At 32.7% G+C, this 26,669-nt stretch overlaps 1 protein-coding gene across 1 annotated transcript in view; it reads left to right on the top strand.

Moving 5' to 3' along the window:
* The first annotated feature begins 1,904 nt into the window (after positions 1–1,904).
* LOC134282764 (uncharacterized) overlaps positions 1,905–26,669 on the top strand; it is a 37,521-nt gene continuing 12,756 nt past the window's right edge. The window contains exons 1-15 of the mRNA XM_062765158.1: positions 1,905–1,953; positions 3,235–3,365; positions 9,985–10,135; positions 12,036–12,166; positions 12,364–12,511; positions 12,748–12,878; positions 13,323–13,473; positions 17,211–17,341; positions 17,536–17,683; positions 17,920–18,050; positions 18,494–18,644; positions 22,403–22,533; positions 22,728–22,875; positions 23,112–23,242; positions 23,687–23,837. Coding sequence (XP_062621142.1) covers positions 1,905–1,953; positions 3,235–3,365; positions 9,985–10,135; positions 12,036–12,166; positions 12,364–12,511; positions 12,748–12,878; positions 13,323–13,473; positions 17,211–17,341; positions 17,536–17,683; positions 17,920–18,050; positions 18,494–18,644; positions 22,403–22,533; positions 22,728–22,875; positions 23,112–23,242; positions 23,687–23,837 — 2,014 coding nt within the window. The remainder of the gene's footprint in view (positions 1,954–3,234; positions 3,366–9,984; positions 10,136–12,035; positions 12,167–12,363; positions 12,512–12,747; positions 12,879–13,322; positions 13,474–17,210; positions 17,342–17,535; positions 17,684–17,919; positions 18,051–18,493; positions 18,645–22,402; positions 22,534–22,727; positions 22,876–23,111; positions 23,243–23,686; positions 23,838–26,669) is intronic.

Here is a 26,669-nt window from a genome sequence, read left to right as displayed (position 1 = left end):
AATTCTTTAAAAATCTTCTTCTCAAGAATAACTAAGCCATGATCAGTCATATTTATATTAAAGCATCCTCGGGTAGTGTAGGTTGGGCGGGGCCACAATGGCCGACCAAAGTTTTACATAGAAATATATAAGAAATTCTTTTAAATCTTCTCAAGAATAACAAAGCCGTTAGTGTAGATTCAAATTCAAAAGCCATGATTGGTCATATTATATGGAAGCATCATCAGGAAGTGTCGATTTCAAGTCTGTGCAAGTCATACTCTCTCCCATTGAAGGAATGGTTGGGACTACTTTTGGGTTAAAACTTTTCAATAATAAACTAATTTCTGCTTTTATGCTAGCCACAGTGCTCAATTGAGCGATGTGGCCCATGTGCCTCTTGTTATTCCTAGCCACAGTGCTCAGGTGAGCGATGTGGTCCATGAACCTCTTGTTATTATCATATTTTTGTGTAAAATGCCATAGCAACTTATTTGATTGATTGATAGCATGTTGTTTAACGTCACTCTCGAGAATATTTCACTCATATGGAGACGCCACCATGTACCGTTGGAGGGCTACGAATTTTGTCAAAATTTAGCAGATCTTCACTAGTAAAAGATGGCGTCTCCAATTGAGTGAAACATTCTCAAGAAGGACGTTAAAAAAGACACAAAACAAATAAACATACTCCTTGTATATCACTAAAGTCAAATACACGGTGTCTGAGTAAAAAGATTGCTTACATGAAATACATATGGATATATATAATCTATATTAACTCGATAAAACACTAAAATTATATACCTGTACCTGTATTTCTGAATTTTTTTCTTCAGACTAATACATGCATAGGTACTTGTACAGGCGATTGATTGATTGATTGATTGAATGATTGATTGTATATTGTTTAACGTCCCTCTCGATAATTTTTCACTCATATGGAGACGCCATCACTTGCCGGTGGAGAGCTGCAAATTTTGTCCAATGGTCGGCACTCAGGGCCATTGAGCAGGGAGGGATCTTTTTCATGCCCCCTACTGCGACCTGGGACCTTGGTTTATACGGTCTCATCCGAAGGACGGGTCTCCACCTCCCACAGCTGGATTCGAACCCGCGACGTAAAAATTGACTCCTTACGACTCTAGAGCAGACGTTCTAACCACTGCGCCACGCACGCGATTACAGGCAATTGATAGCATACAGTTGAATATGGGTATTATAATTGAGAACTTTTTCAGAATGCATATATAGTCAGTATCTGATATGGTTTAATGATTGATTCATGCATCACTGGTAGCTGATACATACCAATAAATAATATATTTGATTTTGCGTCCAAGACTTGTACAGTTTTGCACATTTACATTAAATTAGACTCACTGGTATTTCTTTATTTACAAACTTGAATACAAAATTACAATTAAAGTAAATATTTACGAAAAAAATTACAAATATTTAGTCACTTATATAGCCAACTGGAGTTCCGATGCTGATCAACAAATATATGTATCTCATTTGTTTGATACCATTTATTGCATTTGATAAGCTTTTTTGGACATTTAACTAATTAAAAAAAACCTTATCATCCTTGAACGTACGAAAATCAAAATATTTATTTAAATGTCCAAAAAAGCTTATCAAATGCAATAAATGGTATCAAACAAATGAGATCCATATATTTGTTAATCAGCATCGGAACTCCAGTTGGCTATAGCCAGGAAAGATTGTAAATCCAATGCCATAACACTGTACTAGTTTTACGCAATAAGATATATATTTTAAATAGTTTACTTACTATCTTTTAAAGAATGTGAATGTTTCATTTTTTATATGTCAATAGGATATCTGGGTTGTTTCAAGTATGAACCTGCCATTACGTTGAGGAATGGAAAATATAGCGCGGCTCACGCCAGTGTACAAAAATGCAAGGCATTCTGTGGAATGCAGAATACGCATTTCTACGGATTGGCGGTAATTCAGCATTTACTGACCATCCAGTATTTAAAATGTATATATTGTTATATTATAAACAGTTTTTCTTTATGTATTTTAAACAAATCTTTGAGTCTTCACCACTGCTTTAACAAAAGGAACCGGCGAGTTATATTTTTTTTATATGTAATGAAAAGAATTTTATCTCCAATTTAAGCATGGCAATCAATGTTTATGTGGCGATCGAGGAAGAACAATTCGAAAAAAAGAGAAAGAGTGTAATCATCGGTGCTCCGGAAATCGAAATGAGTTTTGTGGTGGACATTGGAGAATAAGCCTTTATGTAAATCAAAACTACGATACAGGTATATGGGCGCATCAAATCATTACCAATTTCCAGTTGCCTTGTTGCATCATAAGTAAAGCTGGCGATAAATAGAGAAAACAATTGATAAAGCATATATTTAAAGAATTTGAATTATAATAATATAATTGTACATGTAGTCTATGTCTAAATATTAATATGTCGTCTTAAATGTTATATTGGTCTTGAATTTAGTGAATTATTCGATCCTCCAAGTAACTTATTTTTCGTTCAAGATTGCCTTAAACTGTGATATAAATTCATTTTCAGTTAGATAGCTACAGAAATTATAAAGTGATCTAAAATCTTAAAACGAAAAAATAATTCTAAACATGTTAGTGCTCATTATCTTACTTTATATAACATGTACCTCCCACCATCTTGGCCCATCTTAAAAACATTAAAAAAAAACAAATACTATATAAGCTGAGTTTCTCCACTTAATCTATATTGAAAACGTTTTGAATGGCATTTTTGCATAAACTCACACAAAGAATTATACACAAAAAAGCTTGCGATTAAGCGGCGTCACAATGGTTATTCAGAGACGATCAAAGTATTACATGTATAATGATATGAGCAGTGAGAAATTCAAATACGGAGTATTTTTGTGTTTTTTAAACATGTAAAATTTTAAAATGATGATGCAGGATAAAGTTTGAAACAATATTGTGTATATAATACAGACTTGCACGTAAGCATTTATGTGCTTCTGGTTTTCTCTTTTTCATTATGTTCATGTATATCTTTGAAATGATTCGATATGTTTTAAAAAGTCTCAGAAGATTTTTCATTCCTTATCTTAGCTTGTTATAATTTTTTTGAAATCTTTTTATTCTGTTAATACATTCACATTTCTTGGGTATCTATTCCACTCTGAACACCTTTTCAAAAACAATCCTTAAAATCTAATTAAAGAATTTCTATGTCTTATATTTATCAATCTTATCTCACAGGATATGTAGGATGCTTCAAAGAACAGTTAAGTAAGACATTGAACGGGAAACATAATACATCAGATTCTATGACTGTGGAAAATTGTAAGGAATTCTGTCAACATCAGGATACTCAGTTCTACGGTTTGAAGGTTATTATTTGTATGTTCATGATAAATTTCTTTATGAAAATATGTTTCACTCAAATTGTTTTTAAATTTTTTGAAAGCAATGTAGATCAGCTTTACTTTATTTTTAATTTAAGTTGAAAAATATAAACAACATAAAACATTTCAAGGGCTTCTCGTTTCATGTAAACGTTTCTTTTATGGTCATCCTTCTTCTGAGGGATTTCGTACTGTGTTTCTTCTAGTTGTGTCTTGTAAGTTGTTTTTTTTTATTTTATCTTATTTTTATTTTATTTTTTGTAATTTTTTTCTCAGGAGTTTTGTCAGCTTTTAAATGATGGATATTTAAACTTGCTAAGAGTCTTTGCATGTTGAGTAAAACATCATTTTGAATCATACATATACAGATAGTTTACTTTGTTTGAATATAATTCATAATCTTCACATGTATTTTCCAAAAATCACTTCATCGAAAAAGTGAGAGAAACCCTATTATTAAATAATATTTGACAAAGTGCTTCATTTGTAGTCTTCCAGTAAATGTTTCTGTGGGAATTCTCTTTCACAAAGTGTCAAAACGCCAGACAAAGAATGCAGTTACAAATGCAGCGGAAATGAGGAGCAGATTTGTGGTGGAGATCGAAGAATAAGTGTTTATAAGAATGGCAACTACCAAAAAGGTAAAAAAAAAACATTAAGGAAAAAAGTAATCACGGTGACTATAGTTTAGATTTCATTGCATCATGAATGCACATTGAGGCCAATTTTGATTTTTGGTGCTTAATGTCTAGGTTTCAAGCAACTATTTAAGCTAGAGAAGAAGAGAGGGGAAAATCAGATCACATTGAGTTCTTTTTATAAACATGATGAATATAATGATGGATACAGTAAATCTTGTATATAACAAAGCCCTGGGGACGTGTGAAATTAATTTTCTGTATTTGTAACTGTTATATCCATATAATGAATTCGTATAAATATATCTAGCGAACGTAAACATTTTCTTTGATGAAAATGTATTACAAAACGCAACACTATTGTCAATTATTATGCTGACTGTTGCAAAAAAACGACAATATCATTTCCAATAATTTCATCACCTCTTACATGTTAGTACATGCTTATTATGACGTCACGTTGTGCTATATGTACGTCATAATCTTTTTTTTTTTATTTTGAGTGTTTCATGCAATAAGGCATAATGTATAGATAGTTTCAAAGAATTTAATTTAAGTGAAGGTAATAATGTTGCAAGAACCTTTTTAAGAAAAATAATTTTGTTGATTTTTTTTAGTATAAAATATTTGAAACTAAGTACATATATATTTGAATACGCAACAATGTAGATAACGACTTCTGTGGCATAATCGGTAGCGCGTCAGACTGGCAATCTCTGGGTCGTGAGTTCGATCCAAGACGTGGGAGCAGTCGGGTTTTCTTCAGAAAATGAAGCCGTGCGCTATTTCAGCATGGTATGCTTACACTATATGAATCCTTAGAACACTATGCGATAATAGAAGGGTATGGGTTACACATATGTATATAGAGACAAACTCACAAGAAGCATAATAATATCGAATATAATAGAAAAACATTTTTTTTTAACTCTTTCAGAAACTTAAGACTTTGTTATTAATTGAATTTTATACACAAAAACGTACTTAAAATAAAGTCAATCCTCTGCTTTTATTTTGTATTGCTTTATATACTTTTGAACTTGAATACTGTTTGTTATTTCCATTTACTAGTAGTTCATTCCGCATATCGAATTTTGAAATATTTAAAAATTGGATACAAAAGGTATCCATTTTTAGGTCACCTTAGTAAACTCAGGTGACCTATTGCTATCCGTTTTCGTCTGTCGTCGTGCGTTGTGTACCAAATTTTACATAATGCATCTATGGGTAAAGGGGAACAAAAATTGTGAATTTCATGGTCCCTGCCTCCCTGGGACCTAAGGGGTGGGGGCCAAAACCACTAAAATAAGTGAAATCTTTAAAAATCTTCTTTACTCCTGGACATCAAGCAGTCAAACTGTTAGCATGAATGTAATGACCATTGAGTCCTTCACCAAAATTTTGAAATTCATGGCCCCAGAGTCAGGGGTTCTGGTGTTAGGGTTGGGCTCTATTGATTATATAGTGAAAATGCATTATTTTTTTTAGAAATCTTCTTTTCTGCTCCTGGGTAATAAATAAACTAACTAAGTATATAGTTATGATGAGGAAGAATGCCTTTTCCAAAATTGTGAATTTTATGGCCCCAGGGTCAGGGGTTCTAGTGCTAGGGCGGGGCTCTATAAATTATATAGTGAAAATACATTATTTCTTTAAAAATCTTCTTCTCTGCTCCTGTGTATTAATTAGACTAACCAAGTACATATTTATGATGAGGAAGAATGCCTTTTCCAAAATTGTGAATTTTATGGCCCCAGGGTCAGGGATTCTGGTGTTAGGGCGGGACTCTATTGATTATAAAAAGTAAAGGCAGAAATTGTTTGAAAATCCTCTTCTCTGCTGCTGAGTATTCAACGAATTGACTAAGTATGTAGTTGTGATAAGCAAGAATGCTTCTTCCAAAATCGTGAATTTTATGGCCCCAAGGTCATGGGTTCTGGTGTAAGGGTTAGTCTCTATTGATTATACAGTGAAAATACATTATTTCTTTAAAAATCTTCTTCTCTGTTCCTGGGTATTGAATACACTAACTAAGCACATAGTTATGATAAGGAAGAATGCCTTTGTGAATTTTATGGCCTCAGGGTCAGGGGTTCTGTTGTTAGGGCGGGGCTCTCCTGGTTATATAGAGAAAATGCAGAAATTGATTGAAAATTTTCTTCTCTGCTCCTGGGTATTAAGCAGATGAACTACCTATATAGCTATGATGAGCAAGGGCCATTCTTCATGAATTGTGAATTTCAACGCCCCTGGGTCAAGGGTGCCATAGGGTGGGGGGCTCTACTTATATATTGAAAATGAATTAATTGATTGAATTCTTCTCCTTTGTAGTAATCAAACATTTTTGATAAGCAAGGGTGCCTTTTCCAAAATTGTGAAATGTGTGGACCAAGGGTCAGGGGTTCATGTGTGGTAGTGGCACTACTGATTATTGCTGAATATTACTGATTAGTCGAAATGCTTTTTTTTCCCCTACTCTGTCTATTAAGTAACCAAACTAAAGATGCAAAGTGTATTGTTATGATTAGCAATGGTGCCTCTTTCAAAACTGTGAAAGCCATGACGTCTAGTTTAAAACATGAACCAAAGTCAATCGTGGTAAAGTTGTTGCATGATGCTCAGGTGACCTATAAGGCCCATGGGCCTCTTCTATATCTTTAAACTCTGGGAAACAAAAGCAGTTGTTATATCCGAAAATTTCATATCATGTATGTTATAACTGTCACATTTAACAAAGAATTGTTTTAAAAAGTAATTAGTTGAGGTGCATGTTTCCTCTGCATCTATTCTATATTGTTTTATGGACTTTTGAGCTTCAGAATACTGTTTGTGATCTCCATAAGGTTCATTCAACATATCGAAATTTTCAAATATTTAAAAATTCGATAAGTATTGATTTCATTTTCTTAACCTCTACGAAAAGAAAAATCAGTTCCCTACATTCGCAAATCTTTTATATTACAGTTCGTTGTAACCGTAAAAGTTTACAAAGAATTGTAAGGAATTCAGAAGCCTGAAAAACCTCACTGTTCCCTTATTTGCGCGTACTTAAGAAGTTTTAATTTATTTGAAACATATTTGACTCTATTTTCATGATAGGTTATCTGGGCTGTTTCAAGTATGAACCGGGAATAACCTTAAGGAATGGAAAATATAGCGGTAGTCATCCTAGTGTGGAAAAGTGCAAGACGTTTTGCGGAAAACAAAATGCTCATTTCTACGGATTAGCGGTAATTTGTCAATCATTAAAAAAACAGTTTTTGTATCTTCAGTTTTCTCAGTTGAATGTTTTTTTTCGGGATTTCTGTCCAAAGTTTAAATTTTTTTAAATCGATAAGACTAATCTTAAATTCATTATATTTAGAAAATGTAGAGTAATTTATTGATGGAATCAATTCTAGTTGAGCTATGCTTGTAGCATGGAAATCAGTGTTTATGTGGTGATCGAGGAAGAACGGTCCGACAGGAAGAAATAGAATGTAGTCATCGATGCTCTGGAAATGGAAATGAGTTTTGCGGAGGACATTGGAGGATTAGCCTGTATATAAATCGAAACTACGATAAAGGTAAAGTGCCGGATCAATTTATAACAAAACACGAATTGCAACGTTGCGTCATTAAGAAACGCTAGTATTCACTTGAAAAGAAAAACCCTAATGTAAGATATGAACACATATACTTTACTCTTTTCATTAATTTATCACCAGGACAAATTAATAAAAGGAATTACTCTAAGAATACAGTACATGTTTCATTTAAAATTATTCTTGCTTTTAATTTGTTTTCTGTAATTGTAATCTAGCGAGTATATTGACTACCCTATTTCGCTGATGTTATTCTATTTCGAATTGCTGGAAAATTCGTTGATTGCTGAAAACGCAGGCTTGTAATGGCAGCACATGGATCAGAATAAGCCAAATTAACACTTTTTTATAATATGTAATACTACTAAATCGGAAAAGTTATAGATAAAACTTTCGCTATCAAAATGCATTATATAGACTTCACTGGGACTTATACTACAGGAAGCACTACACCAAGACGTCTTCACGTGACGTCTTTAATTAGAAAATATCACCATGCCTTAATGAAAAAGTGAAAAGTTCAACACTACTCCGGGAATAATTAATTTCAATTGTAATAATAGTTATATAAAAACATCTTTGTATCATGAAAAGTGCTGCTAGAATCATACTTTACGATCAATGAAATAATTATTCAACGCTTTCGAACAAAACCTTTCCAAAATATTTACAATTTGTTCATAAGATCGAAAAAATGCACCAATTCCCGTTAACCATACGATTCTAGCAGCAATATACAAAAAACAATACAATAATAAATTTAGATAGAAACAAAAATTAGGTTTCAAAGTATGCGGTGCAGTGTTCAACTTTTGCATCATTTTTGTTAAGAACGACAGAGGAAAGGATGATCGGCAAGTAAACAATCAGCCTTTATTGTAGAATTATATTAGCATACCTTATTCTTAAGCATTACATCCACATGAATCATACATAATATTCATTCTAATGCTTTTTAAATCCAATTTTTTGTATTTGTTTACATAAAATCTCTTTTCATTTTTTACTCAGCTAAAACTGATCAACAGTTATCATGACGTCACGGGTCTGGTATTTTACCAGTTAGATAAATACATAGAACCAGAAACGGCATGATTCCATTCATATTGTGCCTCTGCATATTTTGATTCATTTTTACGACCTCAAATTAATCTTAGATATCGATTTTAAGAAATAGTTATCTCCAAAGTTCACCTCATATACCTAACTATGACGACATATCATACAGACAAGTAGAATACTTGATTGACCTTCACATACCTGCGAATGAACACTGGCAATATAAACCAAAAAGATATTTTGATTGTATAATGGAAAACATCTGGTAATATCCGACAGCCAAATTTAATAACAATGTTTTTTCATCAATATTTTAATGTATTTTACATGCATGTATTCTTTCATCTACCCTATATCTTTATTGTCTTCTTAAATTTTTAGTCTGTTGTTTTGTTGTTTTTTTTTTCAAAAATTGTCCATATTTTTCACCTTTTGAAGCAATTTTCCTCTAGATTTTTTAAACATTCTCTTAATTGTAACTTAAATATTTATAACAGGTCTCAACAAATATAGATTGCCTGCCTGTTATTATTTTATATTATTACATGCATTGATCACCGGAAATTGAATATCTTTGAAACATGTTATTGATATGGCCAGTGCTCATATTTATTTTGTGATATTGATTTGAATCTATAAAATAGAATAAATTAACAGGCCTTAAAATAAAACTCTTGACCCTTTCCACGGCATTCATTATCAAATCTACGATTTAAGACTTCCTATCTTTTATATTTATTAATCTAATTTTCACAGGATATGTAGGATGCTTCCAAGAACAGTTAAGTAAGACATTGAACGGGAAACATAATACATCAGATTCTATGACTGTGGAAAATTGTAAGGAATTCTGTCAACATAAGGATACTCAGTTCTACGGTTTGAAGGTTATTATTCGTATGTTCATGATGCATTACTTTATGAAAAGAAAAAACTTTCACTGAATATTTTTTTTGCATTGTTTAAAAAAAGTGAAGATCAACTTTACTGTATCCTCAACTTTAGTTGCCAAAATATCACCAGCATAAAACATTTTGAGGGCTTTTCATTCCGAATATATTTCTTTTATGGCCTTCGTTCTTCTGAGAGATTCTCTATAGAACTTATTCCTGTTGTTTTTTGTAATTTTGTTCTCTGTTGGCTTTGCTTTTTGAATGAAGCATCATTCTGAATCATACATATAGTTTACTATGTTTAAATATAATTCATAATCTTGACTATATGTAATAGACTAGAATGAAAGCTTTTCAAAAATCACGTAAATCGAAAGCGGAGTCTAACCTCTAAAATTTAATGATATTTGACAAATGGCTTCTTTTGTAGTCTTCCGGTAAATGCTTCTGTGTGAATTCTCTTTCACAAAGTGTCAAAACAGCAGACAAAGAATGCAGTTCCAAATGCAGCGGAAATGGGGAGCAAATTTGTGGTGGTGATCGAAGAATAAGTGTTTATAAGAATGCCAACTACCAAAAAGGTAAAAGAACATGCTGGAGGAAAGAAATTACACTGACTAGAGATTATATTGTAATGAATTGTGAATGCACATTGAGGCCAATTTTGATTTTTGGTGCTTAATGTCTGGGTTTCAAGCAACCATTTAAGCTAGAGAAGAAGGAAATGGAGAATCAGATCAAATTGAGTTCTTTTTATAAACTTAAAAAATATAATGATGGACACAGTAAATATTGGTTATAGCAAAGCCTTGGGGACGTGTGAAATTAATTTGTTGTATCTGTAATTGTTACATCCATATAATGAATTCGTGTAAATATATCTAGCGAATTCGTAACATACACGTTTTTGTTTAAGAATTGCTACCAAATATAATAGGAAAACAATTTTTACAAAACATCTTTCAGAAAATGAAGGCTTTGTTATGAATTAAATTTTATGCACGAAAACGTACTTAAAATAAAGCCAATGTTCTGCTCTATTCTGTGTTGCTTTATGGATTTTTGAACTTGAATACTGTTTGTTATGCCCCGCCATGAATATGGTCGGGGCATATAGTGTTTGTCATGTCCGTCTTCCGTCCTTCTGTCTTTCCGTCACACTTTGCATTTAGCTCAGTTCGAAGCTCAGTTTCAAAAAGCAATCCAAGATATTTTCATCAAACTTCATAGGCTGAGAGATGTTGATAAGATCTATGCAACTTCATCATCATTTTTTGACTTTGGCCTTTTCTTTGATCTTAACCTCAATTTTTTAAAATGAGTGTTTAGGTCAATTTCTAAATACCATGCAAAATAGTGTTATTAAACTTCATAAGCTGATATATACTGATTATTGCCTTTCAACCGTATCAACATTTTTTTCCGTCGTCATTGTCGTCATTTTTCTTAAATGAGTGTTTAGATCAGTTTTAAAGATACAATCCAATTGATTTATGCCCCCTTCGAAGAAGGGAGGGTATATTGCTTTGTTGCTGTCTGTCAGTCTATCTGTCGGTCGGTCTGACGGTCTGTCGGTCCACATAGTTTCCATTCATTTTCTTAGCAGATGTTGCACATACTGAAAGAAAATTAAGTGTACAATTTTTTTAGATGAATATCTAGGTCAAGTTCTTTTTTGGGTACGATCAGGGCATTTTTGACAGAGTAATACCCCTTGCACTTAGAAAAATTCCAATTATTTGCATTTTCTGTTCATTTTGTTCGCACGGGTTGCACATAATGAAATGAAATTTAGTATACAGATTTATCTGATGAATATTTAGGTCATGTTTTGTTTTGGGTACGATCGCGCCACTTTTGACAGAGTTATGCCCTCTAGTACTTAAAAAATTCTAATTTTGGGGGAAGGCGCATAACTGTTTTACAAACATCTCTTTTAATTCATATACTAGTACGGTAGTTCATTCAGTATATGCAATTTTTTAATTTAAAAAAAAAATGAATACAAAATATATCAATTTAATATTTTTAAATTCTACGGGAAACATAAGCTGTTCGCTATTTCTGAAAATCTCATATCAGAGTTCATTATAACTGTAAAATTTTACAACGAATTGTTAAGAATAAAGTGAGTTTTTGAGGTCCGTGTTTGCTCTTCTCCAGTTCTTTATTGCACTATGGACTTTTGAGCTCCAGAATACTGTTCGTTATTTCCATATCGTTCATTCAACATATCAAAGTTTTCAAATCTTGAAAAACTCGATACAGTAGGTATCAATTTCATTTTCTTAAACTCTATGGAATACAAAATCAGATGGCTGTATCTTCAAATCTCTAATATTAGAGTTCGTGATAACCGTAGCAAATTTACAAAGAATTGTTAAGAATTTTAGCGGGAAGCCCTTAAACCTTTAATGTTCACTTATTTGTACTAAAGGAGTTTCACTTTATTTGAATCATATTACTCTATTTTCATGATAGGTTATCTGGGCTGTTTCCTGTATCAGCCTGGAATAACTTTAAGGAATGGAAAATATAGCAGGAGTTATCCTAGTGTGGAAAAGTGCAAGACGTTTTGCGGAAAACAAAATGCTCATTTCTACGGATTAGCGGTAATTTCTTACTCATCAAACAAAAAAATCAAAATATTTTTTTTTTGATCTTCATATGTTTAAATTGAATTTTTTCCCCGTTATTCTGTCTAAAGTTTTATTTTTGAAATCGATAAGACGTATCTCAAATTCATTATATTTAAGAAATGTAGAGTAATTTATTGATTGAAACATTTCTAGTTGAGATCTGTTTGTAGCATGGAAATCAGTGTTTATGTGGTGATCGAGGAAGAACGGTTCGAAAGGGAGAGATAGAATGTAGTCATCTGTGCTCTGGAAATGGAAATGAGTTTTGCGGAGGACATTGGAGGATAAGTCTGTATATAAATCGAAACTACGACAAAGGTAAAGTGCCGGATCAATTTTCTAAAAAGCTCACTGGAAACTGAATATCTTTGAAACATGTTATTGATAAGAACAGTGCTCATAATTATTTTATGATATTAATTTGAACCTTTGAAATAGAATAAATTAGCAGGCCTTACAATTAATATAAGGCTTGACCCTTTTTCTGGCATTCATGATCAAATCTACGATTTAAGAATTCCTATCTTTTATATTTATTATTCTAATTTTCACAGGGTATGTAGGATGCTTCCAAGATCAGTCAAGTAAGACATTGAACGGGAAACATAATACATCAGATTCTATGACTGTGGAAAATTGTAAGGAATTCTGTCAACATCAGGATACTCAGTTCTACGGTTTGAAGGTTATTATTCGTATGTTCATGATGCATTGCTTTATGAAAAAAATCTTTCGCTGAATATTGTTTTTGCATTGTTTAAAAAAGTGAAGATCAACTTTACTGTATCCTCAACTTTCGTTGCCAAAATATCACCAGCATAAAACATTTTGAGAGCTTTTCATTCCAAATATATTTCGTTTATGACCTTCGTTCGTCTGAAAGATCCTGAATAGAGCTTACCTGTTGGGATTTTTTTTTTTGGTAATTTTGTTCTCTGTTGGCTTTGCTTGTGCTCGTTAATGAAGCATCATTCTGAATATTACATATAGTTTACTGTGTTTAAATATAATTCATAATCTTGACTATATGTAATAGACTAGAATGAAAGCTTTTCAAAAATCACGTAAATCGAAAGCGGAGTCTAACCTCTAAAATTTAATGATAATTGACAAATGGCTTCTTTTGTAGTCTTCCAGTAAATGCTTCTGTGTGAATTCTCTTTCACAAAGTGTCAAAACAGCAGACAAAGAATGCAGTTCCAAATGCAGCGGAAATGGGGTGCAAATTTGTGGTGGTGATCGAAGAATAAGTGTTTATAAGAATGTCAACTACCAAAAAGGTAAAAGAACATGCTGGAAGAAAGAAATTACACTGACTAGAGATTATATTGTAATGAATTGTGAATGCACATTGAGGCCAATTTTGATTTTTGGTGCTTAATGTCTGGGTCTCAAGCAACCATTTCAGCAAGAGAAGAAGGGAAAGGAAAAGCAGATCACATTGAGTTCTTTTTATAAACATGATGAATATAATGATGGATACAGTAAATCTTGGTTATAACAAAGCCCTGGGGACGTGTGAAATTAATTTGCTGTATCTGTAATTGTTACACCCATATAATGAATTCGTGTAAATATATCTTAGACTATGGAATTCGTAACATACACGTTTTTGTTCAAGAATTACTACCAAATATAATAGGAGAACAATTTTTACAAAACATCTTTCAGAAAATGAAGGCTTTGTTATGAATTAAATTTTATACACAAAAACGTACTTAAAATAAAGTCAATGCTCTGCTTTATTCTGTATTGCTTTATGGACTTTTGAACTTGAATACTGTCTGTTATGCCACGCCATGAATATGGTCGGGGCATATAGGGTTTGTCATATCCGTCTTCCGTCCTTCCGTCTTTTCGTCCTTCCGTCACACTTTGCTTTAGCTCAGTTCGAAGCTAGTTTCAAAAACTATCCAAGATATTTTCATCAAACTTCATAGGCTGATAGATATTGATAAGAGCTATGCAACTGCATCAACATTTTTTGACCTTGACCTTTACTTTGATCTTGACCTCACTTTTTTAAAATGGTCAGTTTTAAAGTACCATTCAAGATAGTGTTATTAAACTTCATAAGCTAATACATATTGTTGAGAGCTTTTCAACTGCATCATTTTTTATACCCTGGCTTTTCTTTCGCCCTTGTTCTCATTTTTCTTAAATGAGTGTTTAGCTCAGTTTTAAAGATATCATCCAATATATTTATGCCCCCCTTCGAAGAAGGGAGGGCATATTGCTTTGCTGCTGTCTGTTTGTCGAGCTGATGGTATGTCGGTCTGTCGGTCCACATAGTTTTCATTCATTTTCTTCGCAGATGTTGCACATACTGAAATAAAATTTAGTACAGATTTTTTTTTTAGATGAATATCTAGGTCAAGTTCTTTTTTGGGTACGATCGCGTCGTTTTTGCCAGAGTTCTGCCCCTCTGACTTAGAAAATTTCCAATTATTTGCAGTTTCCATTCATTTTCTTTGCAGAGGTTGCACATACTGAAATAAGATATAGTATATAGATCTATCTGATGAATATCTACGTCAAGTTCTTTTTTGGGTACGATCGCGCCATTATTGACAGAGTTATGTCCTCTTGGACTTAAAAAAGTTTAATTTGGGGGGAAGGGGCATAAGTGTTTTACAAACATCTCTTGTTACTCCATATACTAGTACAGTAGTTCATTCAATATATACATTTTTTTAATTTAAAAAAAATGAATACAAATGTATCAATTTAATATTTTTAAATTCTACGGGAAACATAAGCTGTTCGCTATTTCTGAAAATCTCATATCAGAGTTCATTATAACTGTAAAATTTTACAACGAATTGTTAAGAATAAAGTGAGTTTTTGAGGTCCGTGTTTGCTCTTCTCCAGTTCTTTATTGCAATATGGACTTTTGAGCTCCAGAATACTGTTCGTTATTTCCATATCGTTCATTCAACATATCAAAGTTTTCAAATCTTGAAAAACTCGATACAGTAGGTATCAACTTCATTTTCTTAAACTCTGTGGAATACAAAATCAGATGGCTGTATCCTCAAATCTCTAATATTAGAGTTTGTGATAACCGTAACAAATTTACAAAGAATTGTTAAGAATTTTAGCGGGAAGCCCGAAAACCTTTAATGTTCACTTATTTGTACTAAAGGATACAAGATGAAACACACCCTTTAAGCTTGGTTTAATGGTGGGTTATAGGTCCTTAATGGTGATTTAATGGTTGTCTTTAAGTCACCATTAAGTTACCATTAAGCACCTTTAAGTAACATTTACACCACCATTAGTTACTATTAAGCCATCTCAAAGTCCGTAATGAGTGCTTAAATGTAGCTTAATGGTAGCTTAATGGTGGCTTACAGGTCCTTAATGGTAGCTTTTAGACCACCATTAAGTCACCATTAAGCTACCATTAAGCTAGACTTACAGGTGCTTAATGTCCAAACTCCATTAAGCTACCATTAAGCCACCATGAATCCACCATTAAGCCACCATTACGCAGTCGATATTACTGCTTTTATGGATGAAAAATTATTATTATAGTGATTTGTCATCACAAATTATTAATGTCGAGTTCACACATATCTTCATTTTATAGAAATAAGGGAAAAAAACGAAATTTAAAATATATATATAAAAAAAACACCACACACGAGGCGCGAATTTATGAGCCTTCGTGTAAGTGGCAGTCACCTTAACCATTAGGCTAACGCCGCTCTTAACAGTCTGAGGAAAATATCAAACATTTATTTTGCACAAAGTTGGTTTTGGACTTTAAAAAGTATTTATTTTGTTGACCGTTTCCAAAGTCTTCAATTGATTTATTAATCAAACTATAAACAGTTTTATTTATGGGTCTTTTTAAAAGGCTTATATCACATTAATATTTCTAAACCGTTGGGTTCGGCTTTTAAATTGTAATGAATTCTTCGCTCTGTTATTCGAAGATTTATACATGTCATTAAATCATAATTGAAATTAAATTAATTATAGATAAAACACAAAAAAATCTATCATCGGGAAAGACAGATGAATTTTTTTTTTTTAAATAATAAAATATTCTGCGGATATAACGGATTTTGTGTCTAAAATTTAGACCTAGTGACAATCCTCCTTTACGAGTTACCTGGTTATGTTTACAAAAACTTTTTTTGGAATATCATATTCATTTAAAATTCTTTTTGTATCATAATGGGTATCAAAATAATTGTCCTTTTACAAAGAATCATAATTTTCAATTTATTATATGTTTGCGTTAAATTTAAATTTTGTAAAAATAATTGATCATCAAAATCTGTTAGTGTACGTTGTGTATGTATAGTTTCCTGTTAGTTGACCGGGGACGGTGGACACCTAATTAAGGTCTATTGTCTAACCAGTCGGTATACTGTACACTGTTAATCTTACCCCGTTTCCCAATGTGTATAGATGTCATGTTTAATCTGATCGGCAAATCTTCTAAAAATTGATTCTGAAATAACAATCATTGAAGACCGACTCGATTTTGACAGATACTTACCGCTGCATTATATTCGAAAAAAAATAGTGAATTAATTCATTCAAATCATTCATGATGTAAAAGTCAAACTTTGAAAACTAAAAATTTTTATACCTGTGGCCCCAGCCCGTCCTCTCTCCCCCCAAAAAAATCATGAGAATATGACTTTATATTCCTGGGAATTCTGTAGCGGAAAAAAATAGATTTTGTGTAAATGACATTGAAATAACTTAAAAAGTTAAATCAAAGATTCGATTAAGATGCGTAAAAGTTTAATGAGGTTTAACCATTAAGTCACCATTAAGCTCGGCTTAAAGGTGGCTTAATGGTAGCTTAATGAAGTTTGGACATTAAGCACCTGTAAGTTGCAGCTTAATGATGGCTTAATGGTGGCTTAATGGAGATAACTTCTTTAAGCACCATTAAGTCACCATTAAGCTACCATTAAGCGATTGCTTAAAGGTGGTCTTTCGTCTTGTGGGAGTTTTACTTTATTTGAATCATATTACTCTATTTTCATGATAGGTTATCTGGGCTGTTTCCTGTATGAGCATGGAATAACTTTAAGGAATGGAAAATATAGCAGGAGTTATCCTAGTGTGGAAAAGTGCAAGACGTTTTGCGGAAAACAAAATGCTCATTTCTACGGATTAGCGGTAATTTGTTACTCATCAAACAAAAAAATCAATTTTTTTTTTTTTATCTTCATATGTTTAAATTGAATTTTTTCCCCGTTATTCTGTCTAAAGTTTTATTTTTGAAATCGATAAGACGTATCTCAAATTCATTATATTTAAGAAATGTAGAGTAATTTATTGATTGAACATTTCTAGTTGAGATCTGTTTGTAGCATGGAAATCAGTGTTTATGTGGTGATCGAGGAAGAACGGTTCGAAAGGGAGAGATAGAATGTAGTCATCTGTGCTCTGGAAATGGAAATGAGTTTTGCGGAGGACATTGGAGGATAAGTCTGTATATAAATCGAAACTACGACAAAGGTAAAGTGCCGGATCAATTTTCTAAAAAGCTCACTGGAAACTGAATATCTTTGAAACATGTTATTGATAAGAACAGTGCTCATAATTATTTTATGATATTAATTTGAACCTTTGAAATAGAATAAATTAGCAGGCCTTACAATTAATATAAGGCTTGACCCTTTTTCTGGCATTCATGATCAAATCTACGATTTAAGAATTCCTATCTTTTATATTTATTATTCTAATTTTCACAGGGTATGTAGGATGCTTCCAAGATCAGTCAAGTAAGACATTGAACGGGAAACATAATACATCAGATTCTATGACTGTGGAAAATTGTAAGGAATTCTGTCAACATCAGGATACTCAGTTCTACGGTTTGAAGGTTATTATTCGTATGTTCATGATGCATTGCTTTATGAAAAAAATCTTTCGCTGAATATTGTTTTTGCATTGTTTAAAAAAGTGAAGATCAACTTTACTGTATCCTCAACTTTCGTTGCCAAAATATCACCAGCATAAAACATTTTGAGAGCTTTTCATTCCAAATATATTTCGTTTATGACCTTCGTTCGTCTGAAAGATCCTGAATAGAGCTTACCTGTTGGGATTTTTTTTTTTGGTAATTTTGTTCTCTGTTGGCTTTGCTTGTGCTCGTTAATGAAGCATCATTCTGAATATTACATATAGTTTACTGTGTTTAAATATAATTCATAATCTTGACTATATGTAATAGACTAGAATGAAAGCTTTTCAAAAATCACGTAAATCGAAAGCGGAGTCTGACCTCTAAAATTTAATGCTAATTGACAAATGGCTTTTTTGTAGTCTTCCAGTAAATGCTTCTGTGTGAATTCTCTTTCACAAAGTGTCAAAACAGCAGACAAAGAATGCAGTTCCAAATGCAGCGGAAATGGGGTGCAAATTTGTGGTGGTGATCGAAGAATAAGTGTTTATAAGAATGTCAACTACCAAAAAGGTAAAAGAACATGCTGGAAGAAAGAAATTACACTGACTAGAGATTATATTGTAATGAATTGTGAATGCACATTGAGGCCAATTTTGATTTTTGGTGCTTAATGTCTGGGTCTCAAGCAACCATTTCAGCAAGAGAAGAAGGGAAAGGAAAAGCAGATCACATTGAGTTCTTTTTATAAACATGATGAATATAATGATGGATACAGTAAATCTTGGTTATAACAAAGCCCTGGGGACGTGTGAAATTAATTTGCTGTATCTGTAATTGTTACACCCATATAATGAATTCGTGTAAATATATCTTAGACTATGGAATTCGTAACATACACGTTTTTGTTCAAGAATTACTACCAAATATAATAGGAAAACAATTTTTACAAAACATCTTTCAGAAAATGAAGGCTTTGTTATGAAGTAAATTTTATACACAAAAACGTACTTAAAATAAAGTCAATGCTCTGCTTTATTCTGTATTGCTTTATGGACTTTTGAACTTGAATACTGTCTGTTATGCCACGCCATGAATATGGTCGGGGCATATAGGGTTTGTCATATCCGTCTTCCGTCCTTCCGTCTTTTCGTCCTTCCGTCACACTTTGCTTTAGCTCAGTTCGAAGCTAGTTTCAAAAACTATCCAAGATATTTTCATCAAACTTCATAGGCTGATAGATATTGATAAGAGCTATGCAACTGCATCAACATTTTTTGACCTTGACCTTTACTTTGATCTTGACCTCACTTTTTTAAAATGGTCAGTTTTAAAGTACCATTCAAGATAGTGTTATTAAACTTCATAAGCTAATACATATTGTTGAGAGCTTTTCAACTGCATCATTTTTTATACCCTGGCTTTTCTTTCGCCCTTGTTCTCATTTTTCTTAAATGAGTGTTTAGCTCAGTTTTAAAGATATCATCCAATATATTTATGCCCCCCTTCGAAGAAGGGAGGGCATATTGCTTTGCTGCTGTCTGTTTGTCGAGCTGATGGTATGTCGGTCTGTCGGTCCACATAGTTTTCATTCATTTTCTTCGCAGATGTTGCACATACTGAAATAAAATTTAGTACAGATTTTTTTTTTTAGATGAATATCTAGGTCAAGTTCTTTTTTGGGTACGATCGCGTCGTTTTTGCCAGAGTTCTGCCCCTCTGACTTAGAAAATTTCCAATTATTTGCAGTTTCCATTCATTTTCTTTGCAGAGGTTGCACATACTGAAATAAGATATAGTATATAGATCTATCTGATGAATATCTACGTCTAGTTCTGTTTTGGGTACGATCGCGCCATTATTGACAGAGTTATGTCCTCTTGGACTTAAAAAAGTTTAATTTGGGGGGAAGGGGCATAAGTGTTTTACAAACATCTCTTGTTACTCCATATACTAGTACAGTAGTTCATTCAATATATACATTTTTTTAATTTAAAAAAAATGAATACAAATGTATCAATTTAATATTTTTAAATTCTACGGGAAACATAAGCTGTTCGCTATTTCTGAAAATCTCATATCAGAGTTCATTATAACTGTAAAATTTTACAACGAATTGTTAAGAATAAAGTGAGTTTTTGAGGTCCGTGTTTGCTCTTCTCCAGTTCTTTATTGCAATATGGACTTTTGAGCTCCAGAATACTGTTCGTTATTTCCATATCGTTCATTCAACATATCAAAGTTTTCAAATCTTGAAAAACTCGATACAGTAGGTATCAACTTCATTTTCTTAAACTCTGTGGAATACAAAATCAGATGGCTGTATCCTCAAATCTCTAATATTAGAGTTTGTGATAACCGTAACAAATTTACAAAGAATTGTTAAGAATTTTAGCGGGAAGCCCGAAAACCTTTAATGTTCACTTATTTGTACTAAAGGATACAAGATGAAACACACCCTTTAAGCTTGGTTTAATGGTGGGTTATAGGTCCTTAATGGTGATTTAATGGTTGTCTTTAAGTCACCATTAAGTTACCATTAAGCACCTTTAAGTAACATTTACACCACCATTAGTTACTATTAAGCCATCTCAAAGTCCGTAATGAGTGCTTAAATGTAGCTTAATGGTAGCTTAATGGTGGCTTACAGGTCCTTAATGGTAGCTTTTAGACCACCATTAAGTCACCATTAAGCTACCATTAAGCTAGACTTACAGGTGCTTAATGTCCAAACTCCATTAAGCTACCATTAAGCCCATTAAGCCACCATGAATCCACCATTAAGCCACCATTACGCAGTCGATATTACTGCTTTTATGGATGAAAAATTATTATTATAGTGATTTGTCATCACAAATTATTAATGTCGAGTTCACACATATCTTCATTTTATAGAAATAAGGGAAAAAAACGAAATTTAAAATATATATATAAAAAAAACACCACACACGAGGCGCGAATTTATGAGCCTTCGTGTAAGTGGCAGTCACCTTAACCATTAGGCTAACGCCGCTCTTAACAGTCTGAGGAAAATATCAAACATTTATTTTGCACAAAGTTGGTTTTGGACTTTAAAAAGTATTTATTTTGTTGACCGTTTCCAAAGTCTTCAATTGATTTATTAATCAAACTATAAACAGTTTTATTTATGGGTCTTTTTAAAAGGCTTATATCACATTAATATTTCTAAACCGTTGGGTTCGGCTTTTAAATTGTAATGAATTCTTCGCTCTGTTATTCGAAGATTTATACATGTAATTAAATCATAATTGTAATTAAATTAATTATAGATAAAACACAAAAAAAATCTATCATCGGGAAAGACAGATGAATTTTTTTTTTTAAATAATAAAATATTCTGCGGATATAACGGATTTTGTGTCTAAAATTTAGACCTAGTGACAATCCTCCTTTACGAGTTACCTGGTTATGTTTACAAAAACTTTTTTTGGAATATCATATTCATTTAAAATTCTTTTTGTATCATAATGGGTATCAAAATAATTGTCCTTTTACAAAGAATCATAATTTTCAATTTATTATATGTTTGCGTTAAATTTAAATTTTGTAAAAATAATTGATCATCAAAATCTGTTAGTGTACGTTGTGTATGTATAGTTTCCTGTTAGTTGACCGGGGACGGTGGACACCTAATTAAGGTCTATTGTCTAACCAGTCGGTATACTGTACACTGTTAATCTTACCCCGTTTCCCAATGTGTATAGATGTCATGTTTAATCTGATCGGCAAATCTTCTAAAAATTGATTCTGAAATAACAATCATTGAAGACCGACTCGATTTTGACAGATACTTACCGCTGCATTATATTCGAAAAAAAATAGTGAATTAATTCATTCAAATCATTCATGATGTAAAAGTCAAACTTTGAAAACTAAAAATTTTTATACCTGTGGCCCCAGCCCGTCCTCTCTCCCCGCATTTAATAATGAAAAAAATCATGAGAATATGACTTTATATTCCTGGGAATTCTGTAGCGGAAAAAAATAGATTTTGTGTAAATGACATTGAAATAACTTAAAAAGTTAAATCAAAGATTCGATTAAGATGCGTAAAAGTTTAATGAGGTTTAACCATTAAGTCACCATTAAGCTCGGCTTAAAGGTGGCTTAATGGTAGCTTAATGAAGTTTGGACATTAAGCACCTGTAAGTTGCAGCTTAATGATGGCTTAATGGTGGCTTAATGGAGATAACTTCTTTAAGCACCATTAAGTCACCATTAAGCTACCATTAAGCGATTGCTTAAAGGTGGTCTTTCGTCTTGTGGGAGTTTTACTTTATTTGAATCATATTACTCTATTTTCATGATAGGTTATCTAGGCTGTTTCCTGTATGAGCATGGAATAACTTTAAGGAATGGAAAATATAGCAGGAGTTATCCTAGTGTGGAAAAGTGCAAGACGTTTTGCGGAAAACAAAATGCTCATTTCTACGGATTAGCGGTAATTTGTTACTCATCAAACAAAAAAATCAATTTTTTTTTTTTTATCTTCATATGTTTAAATTGAATTTTTTCCCCGTTATTCTGTCTAAAGTTTTATTTTTGAAATCGATAAGACGTATCTCAAATTCATTATATTTAAGAAATGTAGAGTAATTTATTGATTGAACATTTCTAGTTGAGATCTGTTTGTAGCATGGAAATCAGTGTTTATGTGGTGATCGAGGAAGAACGGTTCGAAAGGGAGAGATAGAATGTAGTCATCTGTGCTCTGGAAATGGAAATGAGTTTTGCGGAGGACATTGGAGGATAAGTCTGTATATAAATCGAAACTACGACAAAGGTAAAGTGCCGGATCAATTTTCTAAAAAGCTCACTGGAAACTGAATATCTTTGAAACATGTTATTGATAAGAACAGTGCTCATAATTATTTTATGATATTAATTTGAACCTTTGAAATAGAATAAATTAGCAGGCCTTACAATTAATATAAGGCTTGACCCTTTTTCTGGCATTCATGATCAAATCTACGATTTAAGAATTCCTATCTTTTATATTTATTATTCTAATTTTCACAGGGTATGTAGGATGCTTCCAAGATCAGTCAAGTAAGACATTGAACGGGAAACATAATACATCAGATTCTATGACTGTGGAAAATTGTAAGGAATTCTGTCAACATCAGGATACTCAGTTCTACGGTTTGAAGGTTATTATTCGTATGTTCATGATGCATTGCTTTATGAAAAAAATCTTCCGCTGAATATTGTTTTTGCATTGTTTAAAAAAGTGAAGATCAACTTTACTGTATCCTCAACTTTAGTTGCCAAAATATCACCAGCATAAAACATTTTGAGAGCCTTTCATTCCAAATATATTTCGTTTATGACCTTCGATCTTCTGAAAGATTCTGAATAGAGCTTATTCCTGTTGGGATTTTTTTTTGGTAATTTTGTTCTCTGTTGGCTTTGCTTGTGCTCGTTAATGAAGCATCATTCTGAATATTACATATAGTTTACTGTGTTTAAATATAATTCATAATCTTGACTATATGTAATAGACTAGAATGAAAGCTTTTCAAAATTCACGTAAATCGAAAGCGGAGTCTAACCTCTAAAATTTAATGATAATTGACAAATGGCTTCTTTTGTAGTCTTCCAGTAAATGCTTCTGTGTGAATTCTCTTTCACAAAGTGTCAAAACAGCAGACAAAGAATGCAGTTCCAAATGCAGCGGAAATGAGGAGCAAATTTGTGGTGGTGATCGAAGAATAAGTGTTTATAAGAATGTCAACTACCAAAAAGGTAAAAGAACATGCTGGAAGAAAGAAATTACACTGACTAGAGATTATATTGTAATGAATTGTGAATGCACATTGAGGCCAATTTTGATTTTTGGTGCTTAATGTCTAGGTTTCAAGCAACTATTTAAGCTAGAGAAGAAGAGAGGGGAAAATCAGATCACATTGAGTTCTTTTTATAAACATGATGAATATAATGATGGATACAGTAAATCTTGTTTATAACAAAGCCCTGGGGACGTGTGAAATTAATTTGCTGTATCTGTAATTGTTACACCCATATAATGAATTCGTGTAAATATATCTTAGACTATGGAATTCGTAACATACACGTTTTTGTTCAAGAATTACTACCAAATATAATAGGAAAACAATTTTTACAAAACATCTTTCAGAAAATAAAGGCTTTGTTATGAAGTAAATTTTATACACAAAAACGTACTTAAAATAAAGTCAATGCTCTGCTTTATTCTGTATTGCTTTGTGGACTTTTGAACTTGAATACTGTCTGTTATGCCACGCCATGAATATGGTCGGGGGCTATCGGCATATAGTGTTTGTCATATCCGTCTTCCGTCCTTCCGTCTTTTCGTCCTTCCGTCACACTTTGCTTTAGCTCAGTTCGAAGCTAGTTTCAAAAACTATCCAAGATATTTTCATCAAACTTCATAGGCTGATAGATATTGATAAGAGCTATGCAACTGCATCAACATTTTTTGATCTTGACCTTTACTTTGATATTGACCTCACTCTTTTAAAATGGTCAGTTTTAAAGTACCATTCAAGATAGTGTTATTAAACTTCATAAGCTGATACATATTGTTGAGAGCTTTTCAACTGCATCAACTTTTATACCCTGGCTTTTCTTTCGCCCTTGTTCTCATTTTTCTTAAATGAGTGTTTAGCTCAGTTTTAAAGATATCATCCAATATATTTATGCCCCCCTTCGAAGAAGGGAGGGCATATTGCTTTGCTGCTGTCTGTCTGTCGAGCTGATGGTATGTCGGTCTGTCGGTCCACATAGTTTTCATTCATTTTCTTCGCAGATGTTGCACATACTGAAATAAAATATAGTACAGATTTTTTTTTAGATGAATATCTAGGTCAAGTTCTTTTTTGGGTACGATCGCGCCGTTCTGCCCCTGTGACTTAGAAATTTTCCAATTATTTGCAGTTTCCATTCATTTTCTTTGCAGAGGTTGCAAATACTGAAATAAGATATAGTATATAGATGTATCTGATGAATATCTACGTCTAGTTCTGTTTTGGGTACGATCGCGCCATTATTGACAGAATTATGTCCTCTTGGACTTAAAAAAGTCTAATTTGGGGGGAAGGGGCATAAGTGTTCACAATATGAAACACACCCTTTAAGTCCGGTCTAATGGTGGCTTATAGGTCCTTAATGGTGGTTTAATGTCTTTAAGTCACCATTAAGTCACCATTAAGCACCTTTAAGTAACATTTACACCACCATTAAGTTACCATTAAGCCAACTCAAAGTCCTTAATGGATGCTTGAATGTAGCTTAATGGTAGCTTAATGGTGGCTTACAGATCCTTAATGGTAACTTTTAGACCACCATTAAGTCACCATTAAGCTACCATTAAGCTAGACTTACAGATGCTTAATGTCCAAACTCCTTTAAGCTACCATTAAGCTACCATTACGCCACCATTAAGTCACATTACGCAGTCGATAATATACAATTAATTACCCCATGTGAGGTCAACATGGTGAAATAAGGACCCGAGACCTGGCCCACGAGGTGACCTGACCTGACCGAGGCCGCGTAGCGGCCGAGGTCAGGGCAGGTCATCGAGTGGGCCAGGTCGAGGGTCCTTATTTCACCATGTTGAAATCACAAGGGGTAATTAATTGTTTTATTATACCGATATATTGAAAAGTATGAATCTCTAACCGTTATCAATTCTTTCTTTGATCGGGATCGGGATTCGCTACAGACCGGATAGCGAAGTTGTTTACATTGACGTCTGCAAGTCGTGTAAGTTTTTGAATCATGATTTACTGATTAAAACAATATTTAGTTCATAGCGACATACATTGTTATAACTAACGATTACTTTTCCTCTACTCAGTCAAAATCTAACACAGAATTCAACTCTTTTAAGAGCCGCCTCTACATTCCATTGAACTGAATTGTAACGATATATTGAAACGATATATTGTAACGATAATTTGACCGTATTCTGTATGGTAATGCAAAACAGACCATGCACAATTTTAAAAACATGTTTTTTTTTTCGAATAATTATTATCTTATGCATTAACTTCACTCAAAAACGAATTTTTGATTAAGCGGTCATTTTTAGCGGTCATTAAAAATAATGACCGGGTCATTATATCCCACGTGCAATGATTCCTAGGTCAGTATTGCTGTAAACAGTACCATTTGGAGTCATTGTTGTGTTTTAAAGTTTTCTTACCAGCCAATCAAATTCGAGCATTATCAATAGAGGTATAATAATATTGTTTATATGGGTGAAAAATTATTTTTATAGTGATTTGTTTTCAATATTATAAATGTAGAGTTCGCACATATCTTGATTTGGTAAAAATAATGAAAAAGAACGAAATTCAAAATTCAAAAATAAAAAAAAAACGCCACAGTCGGGCCGCGATCCAATGACCTTAGGGTTGCAAGGCAAACGTCTTATCCATTAGGCTATCGCCGCTCTTGATAATAGAAGGAAAATATTAAATATATAACCTTTATTTTTTTCAAAATTTGTTTGGACTTGTAAAGGTATTTACTAGTATTTTGTTGAACATTTCCAAAAGTCTTGAATTGATTTATTAATCAAAATATAAACAA

Source organism: Saccostrea cucullata, unplaced genomic scaffold (assembly GCF_032062105.1).
Source record: "Saccostrea cucullata isolate Sc308-1 unplaced genomic scaffold, CSIRO_AGI_Scuc_v1 ctg1146, whole genome shotgun sequence".
Classification (NCBI taxonomy): Eukaryota; Metazoa; Mollusca; class Bivalvia; order Ostreida; family Ostreidae; genus Saccostrea; species Saccostrea cuccullata.
Note: the sequence above shows the minus strand (reverse complement) of the source record. Positions and strands in the feature narration are given on the sequence as shown.